Genomic DNA, 10,596 nt, shown 5'->3' with positions numbered 1-10,596 from the left:
AGTTACTTTAACGAAAATAGTTGATGCTACTACATGTCAGGGTAGGAATTACTGGTTTTGTGCTAGCATCTGTTTTATATAGTTCTTTGCACCTTCCCTCCCCACTGTGTATCCAGTGGGTAGCTCCACTGAGGGCTTCTCTAGCTCTTGGCTGTGCCCTTGAAGTTTGTGTGGTTGGGGATCCTGCCCATGTATAGTATACTAGCTCTTTCCCCTTTGTAGCTTTAGGAATTGGGGGTTTTTTCCCTTGAAAATCTTACACAGAATTGAGAACCTTGTGTAATCAAGTCCTTGATGGATTAAAGTCCTAAGTGGAGCCTCAGGAAAGGAATGGAAATACTCAGAGCCCATGAATACAGCTCTTTTAAAATTTGTAATTGAAGCTTAGGCATCTGCCATGCCTATGATCTAGTGGCCATTCTCCTAAGGTATTAAAGGTATTCCACTCTCTATTCCAATAACTTCTATAGGATGATTTATCTTACCTTTCACAAACCAGCATTTTTGGAGCAAATGTCTTAAGGACAAATGAAGGAGAATGATGTGTGTTATCTAGAAAGAAAGAAATCAGGATGAAGTAACACAAGTACTAAGTATTTTTACATTATTGCAGAGAAGGCTAGCTGGCAGGAGATTTGAGTCTCCCTTCCATAGCTGTTGCTGGGAAGTGACTGCTCTGCCTGGGCCTACGTTTCTGCCTCCCTGACATAGGTATGGTCTTGTTACTAGTTTTTGCCAATGGGATGCGAGTAGAAATATTGTCTTCTGGGCTGAGGTGGTTATGAGGTAGCTGTACTTTCTCCATTCTCTTTTTGTGGCAGCTTGGGAAGCCAGGTGTGGGAGGTGACAGTCAAAAGTCAAAGAGCCTCTGTTCTTGAATCACCACTCCTACCAAATACTTGCACTGGATTGTATACAAGGGAACTTCTGTTGTGTTAAATCATGACATTTAACACAGTTTGGACTTTATCTGTTAAAGGGGCTTGCATTGCTCTAACACATACATACATCTTTATTTAATATTAATCTACCTTATGAGGTAGATATTATTCATTTTATGGATGAGGAAGGTGTGTTTGAGAAGTAACTTGAGGCCAGAGCAGATAGTTGAACCTAGATCTGACTGAAAAGCTAGTGAATTCTCCAATATAACATGCTGCATCTTAGAGAAAGGATATCACTTGAGATAGGATAGATCCTAATCTTTCAGATTACAAGTAAAAAATTACTTCTATGGAAAGTGACTGGGTATTGGTAAGATAAGACTCTTTTAACTGTTATAAGTGAATTTAGATTTAATTAGATTCCTTTTTACTGGGTTGCCTCTCCAGAGAGAGATGAAATTCTGAGATTTACTCTTTTGATTGCTTTGGTGAAGGATTTTGTGGGAGTAGTATTAAGACTAATTACTGCAGGGCTTCTGTACTTATTAGCTATAGAGGACTTAGGGTCCAAGCCTTCACTTAAGACTGTGTTCACTGTCTCACCCTTGCTTACCTACATTCCAGACATCAGGGTCAGGAATCTGATTGGCGGCGTCAGAAAATTTTTCACTTGGTTCCAAACTTGGAGAAGTAACCTTTGGAAGATTAAATGGCTCTGAAATAAAGCAGACCAGAAGTTATAGAAGCAGAGTGGAAACTTCTTTTTGTTTTTCATTCCTCATTTGGCTAAGGTGTCCATAGCTATGAGATATGGAGGGTGGGTGGGGGGGCAATAGAACTCGACTCCACTTATCTGTCCCCCAAATGAAAAACTTGTCGTCATCTATAGCAGTTCTGTTGACAGAGTTAGCCTCATGTTCTTTGAGCCTTTTGATTGGGACCACATGACAAGCATTATATTTGCAGTTAGCCATCTTTTTTAGTTTTCTTTGGATTTTTCTAAAAGGAAGAAGTTCTTGTTAAATGGCTATTAGGTTTTGCCTGTATTCTACCCTCCATTCCTTTCTGGAAATGCTGAAGACATACAATGTCTTCAGGTGCTATGTATACTCAGAAGTTTTTTTTTTTTAATTTATTACTTTCTTTATTGATTTTTGGCTGCCTTGGGTCTTCGTTGCTGTGCCCGGACTTTCTCTAGTTGCGGCGAGCGGGGACTACTCTTCATTGTGGTGCACAGGCTTCTCATTGAGGTGGCTTCTCTTGCTGTGGAGCACGGGCTCTAGGCACGCGGGCTTCAGTAGTTGTGACACGCAGGCTCAGTAGTTGTGGCTTGCGGGCTCTAGAGTGCAGGTTCAATAGTTATAGCACATGGGCCTAGTTTCTCCGCGGCACATGGGATCTTCCCGGACCAGGGCTCAAACCTGTGTCCCCTGCATTGGCAGGTGGATTCTTAACTACTGCGCCACCAGGGAAGTCCTGTTCTTTTATTCATTTATTTTTGGCTGCGCTGGGTCTTCATTGCTGCGCGCAGGCTTTCTCTGGTTGCTGCGAGCGGGGGCTGCTCTTCATTGCGGTGTGAGGGCTTCTCATTGTGGTGGCTTCTCTTGTTGTGGAGCACGGGCTCTAGGCGTATGGGCTTCATTAGTTGTGGCATGTGGGCTCAGTAGTTGTGGCTCGCGGGCTCTAGAGCACAGGCTCAGTAGTTATGGCACACAGGCTTAGTTGCTCTGTGGCATGTGGGATCTTCCCGGACCAGGGCTCAAACCCGTGTCCACTGCATTGGCAGGCGGATTCTTAACCACTGCGCCACCAGGGAAGCCCCCTGTTCTTTTTTTTTTTTAAGGGTCTTTAACCTTTTATATTCTGAGCTTAGTTTTCTCCCTCCAGTGACTTAAGAGTTATCCGGAAAACTCTCCTTTCTACATGATGCCAGGTGGTACTGTAACCTGCTGACTGACATCCTGTGGTTTGGGTCATAAGGACATATTTCCAAGACTTCTAGCTCCATGAGCCCTAAATAGCAGGAGCCATGGGTTGGCAAAGAAAATACTGACATTTAGGATCAAGTAATGTTGACATAGGTCTATTTTCTGTTCTCAGAGAAAGAGTAGTGTGAAAGATATGGGTGTCTCAAGTTTTACCTACGAAAGTTTTGGATAACTAAACAATAGTCTAGCCATTTAGATAGTAGGATAATAGGATAAATTCACTGTTTATCTGCCTCGGAAGGCCAAAACTTAGTATTTGTACATATTATATAGCTTGTTTTAGATAGTTTTTTTTGCCCTTCATTAGTGTGTTAAATAAACAGGTAAGATTCCTTGGAAAATTCACAGTACTGGGGTAAGGTGAAGTTTAACACCATAAGCTTGAGTGCTGGAGAAAGCGAGGGCTGGGGCAGCCGGTTCTTTCACTGTTCAGCACTGCTCCCTTCCATCTCTCTGCCAAACCTGTCTAAATTAAGCTCTTTTCCAGACAAGGATGCTACTTGTCAGATAGGTCAGCATAGACGCTTTTGGGGAGGGGGATTTGGAAGAATGAACATTACCATATTCAAGTTCAGGCTACTTTATAATTATCTGAGAATGCCCATCCGTAATCTCTAAAGTTGTAGGTATTAACACATGAAGACTCCTAGAAGTGAACTAAGAATACACAGTCTCAAATCTGCCTCATTTTACTACCAATAGGAGGCCTACACTCCCTTATGGCTAGCTGTCTTTAGCATCGCAGACATTCACTTCAAGGACTCCCAAGTTTCCAGGCAACAGCTACAGTTGAGATTTCTGCAAAGCAGAGACAGCACAGTCTGATAAGGGGGAAAAAGATCAAGGCAGACTGCCATAAGCAGTAGGGATAGAGAAGTGCCTAGAATAGCCCATTTCAATTCTACTTTACATCATGCCTAGGGCATAGACAAAGGGCACAGAACTAGACTGTTAAATGTCAGATTTTCCTGAGGGCATTTAGGTGATTAAGTCTAGGGATTTAAACTCAGGTACCTTTCAGGAACACAAGCTAAGGTGTTTTTTTAAAGCTTACAATGCATATTAATGGTTATGTTAGAGCCGTGAATACTTACTCTGAAGTGAATTGTCTCCCTGAATATAAAGGCGCAGTATAGTCCAGCATTGCATAGCGATCTTTAGATTTTTTTTTTTTTTTTTTTCGGTCCGTGGGCCTCTCACTGTTGTGGCCTCTCCCGTTGCGGAGCACAGGCTCCGGACGCACAGGCTCAGCGGCCATAGCTCATGGGCCCAGCCGCTCCGCGGCATGTGGGATCTTCCCGGACCGGGGCACGAACCCGTGTCCCCTGCATCGGCAGGCGGACTCCCAACCACTGCGCCACCAGGGAAGCCTAGATTCTTCTTCTTTTTAATTATTATTGGGGTATAGTTGTTTTACAATGAAGATTCTTAAAGATAATGGAAAAAGAGCTTTAATACCTAAGTATAGTCTTTAGATAACCTCAAACCCTCATTTTTAGCCAGCAGCCTAGAAAAATTTGAAGTTTGATTGGACTGAAAGGCTGGTCTTAATAAACAAAGAGTGCTTCAGGCATAGGCCTCAAGAATTGGTGCCCTGGGACCGTTCACCTAATTATTGCTAGCTGAATATCCCATGTAGAGAGGCCAACACTCTAATGGAGGCCGTTTGGTTTAATGCCATTTGTTAGACTTGGCAAGAGTATTCCAACCTTGATGCTAGCTTGAAACTTAAACCTAGTCGGAAGGCTTTTTAGACGGAACTTATTCTTGAAGCAGTGACTCTCAAGAATCTGAAAGGCAGGGTCACTTGAACAGAACAATCCTTCTGTAAGGCAAAGCAAGGCAAACAGCTGAAGTGTGACGGGAGGGAAAGCGCAGTACCTTTCAGTCAAGTGGTGTGAAGCAACTTTCTACTCAATGCCTCTTCTCCCATCATATGTTCTGTGGTTTCTCAGAGGTTTGGAAGTTTTTGATGCCATAGTTAGGTCCTGAGAAGTGGTTCTCAAGCCTGGTTGTGCATGAGAATCACTGAGTAGTTTCAAAGTGACAGAGCCTTTGGCCCCACTCCATAACTGTTGTATTAGAATCTTCACGAATGGGGTCTGGCTAACTGTGGCTTTAAAAGAGTTCCACAGGGTATTCTGATTTGTAGACAGGGTTACTAGACCCTGCTCTGGGGTAATTGAACTCCCCTTAGAAGGGTTCCTCCAGTTTCCAGCAGGACCTGCCACATAATGTTTCCAGTGAAGTTTCTCTAGAGATTACCTGTTGGCATGATTAGTCTCATCTTTAAACTTGGCCTTTTTCTTTATGGGGTGCCAAATAGAATTCCACAGAAAGCAACATAAGCTCACTACATGCTAAAAAAAATCAAAAATTTATATTTGGCACTCCTAATCCAGTGTACCAGGTCTTGAGCCAAATATTTACATACACCATGTCATATAATTACTTGCACAGTTGTATGAGGGATTACTGCCATTGTATAGATTAGGAAACCAGCTCAGTGGTGGTAGATAGCTTAAAGTTACAAAGCTAGTTAAGTGTTGATTTCATCAGGAACGACTTTTTTTTTTTTTTAATAAATTTATTTATTTATTTATTTTTGGCTGTGTTGGGTCTTCGCTTCCGTGCGTGGGCTTTCTCCAGTTGCGGCGAGCGGGGGCCACTCTTCATCGCGGTGCGCGGGCTGTCACTGTCACGGCCTCTTCCGTTGTGGAACACAGACTCCAGACACACAGGCTCAGTAGTTGTGGCTCACGGGCCTAGCCGCTCCGCAGCACGTGGGATCCTCCCAGACCGGGGCACAAACCCGTGTCCTCTGCACTGGCAGGCAGATTCTTAACCACTGCCACCAGGGAAGCCCCAGGAACGACTTTAAGTATCGGGAATCTGTCAGGCTCATAGTAGTGGATACAAGTTTTCCAGAATTGTCATTTCTGCTTGACAGTTTGTATTTTATCAGTGGCAATAAATACTGTCAGTTGTTTTCTCTGAAAAAAAAAAAAAGCTAGCAAGTGTTTGAGTATCATTATTACTATTCTTTGATGTAATACATGTCAAGCGCTTAAAGTACATGGTACATAGTAAATAACCAGGTCATCACTTTACATGCAGTAACTTACTTAACACACACAGTACTCCCAAGAGGTAGGAACTATTAATATCATCTCAATTTTACAGACAGAGACACTGGATCAAAGCTGCTAAGTGATAGAGTTGGGATGTGAACTCAAGCTGTCTGGCTCTAGAACCTGGGATCCTAGCCTCTGAGTCATAAGGCTCAGTCCACTGTACTCAACTATTGAACCCAGAATTCTGTCTGATTCCAGAATGTAGGCTTTTCCCATATGCCAAGTACAGGCAAATAAGTGTTTCTGGGCTCTAGCAATCTTACAGTTCAGCTGAGGTGGCAGTATAATATGAAACGGGCAATTAAAGGTGAAAACTAATTTAGGTGTAAAATATGTGCTATAGACCAAGTGCTATAGGAGTTCAGCAAGGGCTGGCCTTGGGATTGTTTGTGCTGGATCCAGAAGATTGACTGGGATTTGGGTCAGCAAGAGGGAAAGCATCCATAAATGAGAAAGGCAGAAATGAAAAATGAACATAGGACACTGAGAACATGGTCCCCACTAAGCTGGTGAGTACATAATAGGGGACAGCAGAGCATAAGATTGGCTTGGCATGGAGTGTCTTTAACAAAATTTTTTGGATGAGGATAAGAAATGCAAGTGAGAAAGATCCAATAGGAACTATACTAACCCATAAGGAGGCTGCTGCTATACTGCTGGTCAGCTCCGTAGATATTGGTGTCTTACTGCCTGCCCTTTATTCTCCTCCATCAAGGTGAAAGACCAATAGAAACCTCATGGATCTCTTTAGTAGAACCTGAGTTTCGTTGGTAACAGCAGGTAATTCAAATATTTGGGGCCACTATCACCTTATGCTAGGCCCATAGCCTTCTAGGGACTCAATTGCAGTAAATAAACTGGAAGGCAAATCCTGTTTTCCGAAAATGCAAAGTCTACCTTAGAGATATTTGAAATTTTATTCCATCTTCTTGTTTATTTGAAAAGGTGTTAGAAAGGAGGTAGATATGAAGACAATTCTGTTTGATTTAGAATTTTCTGAGGACTTTCTGCTTTTTGCCTTGAAAGAAACTTGAAAGGGAGCTGATTTTCTTGAGTTAGGGCATTAAGGCCTAACTTGGAATGACAAAATATTATAGTGCTAAAATTTATCTAATCTTCTAAGATTTAAAGTCTGTCATTAATTTCCCCTTGTTAATCTCAATTAATTTGGTTCTTCTTTATGGGGCCTATTTCCCAGTTTAGTCTTAATAATTCAACAAATAAATCAGCATATTTATTGAGTGGCTATTGTGTCTAAGAGGTGGTGTTCTAGATCATTGTTTCTCAATATGTGTCCAACGGAACATTTGCACCAAAACCTCCTAGAGTACTTGTTAATGCACACTTCTAGACCCCACTGCAGACCTGCCAATCCTGAATCTCAGGAGACAGGGATTGATCTCAGTTTCTTAAGCACCTTTAAGAATCATTGTACTTAAGTGGTGGTTCTCAAACCTGGGAGAGCATTGAATTTAACCTGGAGGGCTTGTTAAAACAGAGTGCTGGATACTACCCCAGAGTTTTGGATTCAGTAGGTTTGGAGTGGGACCTGAGAATTTGCATGTCTGATAAGTTTCCAGGTGATGCTAATGTGACCACACTTTGAGAATCATTGTGCTAGAGGGATATAAAGAAGTGTTAGATACAATTCCTCTCATTAAGGAGCTTATGATGTAGTTGGGAAGATAAGACATATACTTAAAAGTATAACAAGGAATACAGTGTTATATAATGTTTGACAATGAATGAGGTAGTTTGGAGGAGTTGGAATTTAATCTAAATTCCTAAAATGTGAATAGGCTTAAGGTTCAGGAGAGAATAACACAGGCATTCTTGATGGGGATATAAAAGAGGGAAAGTATAAAGGTGGATGGGCCTGGGGTGGTTGATACTTTTTGTCTGGTGTGGAACTTTATATAGGGCACTACTGGAAGGGTAAGGCCAAAAAGGCTGGTGGCAGACTGTGAAGAGCCTTGAAAGCCTGCCCCTCTCCCCCACTTCCACACATTTTACAGTCTTACCAAAAATGCTGCACAGCTAGAAAGAGGAAGTCTCCCCTGCTGAGTGTGCAAGAGGAAGCACAGAAGATTTGGAGGCCTGTGAGGTGTAATGACTGCTTTCAGCCATGAGCCAATTGTAGAGGCAACGGGAAGACCAGCGCACCAACCAGGCTGGGTGCCTCCGCCCAGAGGGTGTCACCACCCAAGCTGAAAGTGTTTGGGGAGATCAGGCATTGCTGTCTGGATGCTCCTCTCTCTCCGTGGCCATCATGTCTTTGACTTCTGCCTACCAGCATAAGTTAGCAGAGAAGCTCACTATCCTGAATGACCGAGGTCAGGGGGTTCTCATCCGAATGTATAACATCAAGAAGGTAAGCATAGGCAAGTGGACTAGTACTAACTATTCCAGCAGTTGTAAGGCAGGGAACCCTGAGGCAGGTCCAGCCGTTAGGCTTGCTCCTCTTTCTCACTAGTTTAACTGGCCTTCAGTCACTCGGATTATGTAGGACAGCCAGTGCTGGGAGGCAGAAGCGGAGGCTTTTTTTCAGGGCTTCCGCCTTTCTTGGTATGATTCTCACCCCCAACGAGGGTGTCTGCTTCCTGCTGGGGTTAGAGATGGGATGGGAAATAACTGTGTTCCGGGTCTCCTGGATAAAAGTCTGGGTCTAGAATTCTGGGTCTTATTGTTTAGTGCTGGTCCCCCACACTCTGAAGACAGCCAAAGTTGGGTCTCTGGCAAAAACTTTTTCGTGCAAGTACTTTCCCTAAAAGGAAAAAATAGGTATGCTATTTGGATTAAAAAAAGAGTAGGTACCTTCTGAGGGACTTAGGCTCTGAGACAGTTGTTGCTGTGGTTATATATATATGTGTGTTTAGGATAGGAACTTCGGAATTGGGAGAAGCTGGTGGCAAGAGGTGGGCTAGGGGCTGGGCCTAGTGAAGTTAAGAGATAAAGACGGGTGGGAGTGGGGAATTTCTGGAAGAGAAAATAGGGGACTTGGCGGGAGGGGACTTTGGTGCATTTCATAATAAAACAAATCACTGGGGACATAGTTTCTCTGTCTCCATGCCCCCTATAAATGCCCTTTGGGATAAGATGCTTATATAATGGACATAATTGTGACACTGATTCTCCCACAGAGTCTAAGTCCTGAGCAGCTGCTTTTCTCACTCCTTCCGGCTTCAGCTGAGGGGTGAGGAGAGAGCTTCCTCTTTGTGCTGGGCGAGCAGATGTTAAGCTTTACCCAGCAAGACGAAATGCTGAGGTTATTTAGCTCTTCTGATAGTTAGCTTAATGTCCTGGAACTTGTTCCTGACCTACTCTTATGCTTTTATAATTAATTCCCAGATTCCCTTTCCCTAAGAGAGATTGTGTGAGAATGCATGATGCAGGAAGAGGTATGTTTCCAAGGAGCGGGAGAAAGGGTTGAAATATAGTGTTATTTATTTGTGCAGACTTGTTCAGACCCCAAATCCAAGCCCCCTTTCTTACTGGAAAAGTCCATGGAATCATCTCTCAAGTACATCAACAAGAAATTTCCCAACATAGATGTCCGAAACAGCACGGTGAGAATGCTGTCCCTCTTCTCTCCTTTCTCTGAAATAACTCTGTGCTTGGATGGTTCAAACTCTCTTTTGACTGCCTCTTTTTGAACTTGGCAGGGGATGGAGTAGCCTTCTTTTAGTTTTCCTAAGCTCAACCACAGGGCTTCAGGTTGTTGTAGTCTTAAGAATTCCGAGATAAGATGGGATTCTCCTAGGGTAAACTGGAGCAAAGCATTGCCCCTTTCTCCATTGTAAGATTCACAAGAACACTTTGTTCTTTCCAAGAAAGACAGCTCTATCGATGAAGCAGTTGCATATATTTTATTGTTGTTCCTATTTCCCCCTCAGTGTGTTCTCGGTTATTGTCTTAGAGTTATGCATCTAGTGTCATATCCCTTACTTCTCCCTTATTAAATGTTAGCCCTAGATTTCTTACCATCTTACCTATAGCATTTTCTCATTCAGCTTCTTTTGACTTTGATATGAATAATAAACCTCTTTAGCTGAAAGAGACCTTGAAATTTCCTCTCATTTCACAGTCTATATCCAGTCAGGATTGCATGCAACCGTCCTGCCTAGACAGAGAATATTCTCTGTTTAAAAACCTTCCGAGTTCGAAGACTTTCCAACTTCCTCTGTCAGTGTATTTTAACCCTCTTTAAGAATGGTTTAGGTACAACCCCTGTTCTTCTTGGGTTACTTTGATCAATTGTCTTCTTAATTTGTGTTTTTTATTTTGTTTCTCTCAGCAACATTTAGGACCAGTACATCGGGAAAAATCTGAGATAATTAGATTCCTCACCAACTACTACCAGTCATTTGTGGACGTTATGGAATTTCGGGTGAGCTCTCTCTAGCCCAGGTCCCCAATGTTTGGACGTTCTTTTATGTTCCTTATTCCCATTTCTTGAAAAAATAAGATGTATTGATATATGGAGGGATATCTAAGTTGTATTGTTAAATGGAAGTGAGTTGCAGAATAGTGTATGATACAATTTTATTTTTGTTTTAAAAGATACATAAGCTTATATATACATAGTGTTAT

The 10,596-nt window shown here is 42.5% G+C and overlaps 1 protein-coding gene across 4 annotated transcripts in view; it reads left to right on the top strand.

Moving 5' to 3' along the window:
- Positions 1–8,206: 8,206 nt before the first annotated feature.
- NCKAP1L (NCK associated protein 1 like) overlaps positions 8,207–10,596 on the top strand; it is a 43,278-nt gene continuing 40,888 nt past the window's right edge. For 2 of the 4 annotated variants that reach the window (XR_003002072.1, XM_024736397.1), the window contains exons 1-3: positions 8,207–8,377; positions 9,462–9,572; positions 10,301–10,393. Coding sequence is in view for 3 of the 4 variants with exons in the window: in XM_024736397.1 (XP_024592165.1) it covers positions 8,276–8,377; positions 9,462–9,572; positions 10,301–10,393 (306 nt within the window). In the remaining variant the exon portion in view is untranslated. The remainder of the gene's footprint in view (positions 8,378–9,461; positions 9,573–10,300; positions 10,394–10,596) is intronic. The other 2 variants (XM_024736396.1, XM_024736395.1) reach the window with 1 other exon arrangement.

Source organism: Neophocaena asiaeorientalis, unplaced genomic scaffold (genome assembly GCF_003031525.2).
Source record: "Neophocaena asiaeorientalis asiaeorientalis breed wild unplaced genomic scaffold, Neophocaena_asiaeorientalis_V1.1 scaffold134, whole genome shotgun sequence".
NCBI lineage: Eukaryota > Metazoa > Chordata > Mammalia > Artiodactyla > Phocoenidae > Neophocaena > Neophocaena asiaeorientalis.
Note: the sequence above shows the minus strand (reverse complement) of the source record. Positions and strands in the feature narration are given on the sequence as shown.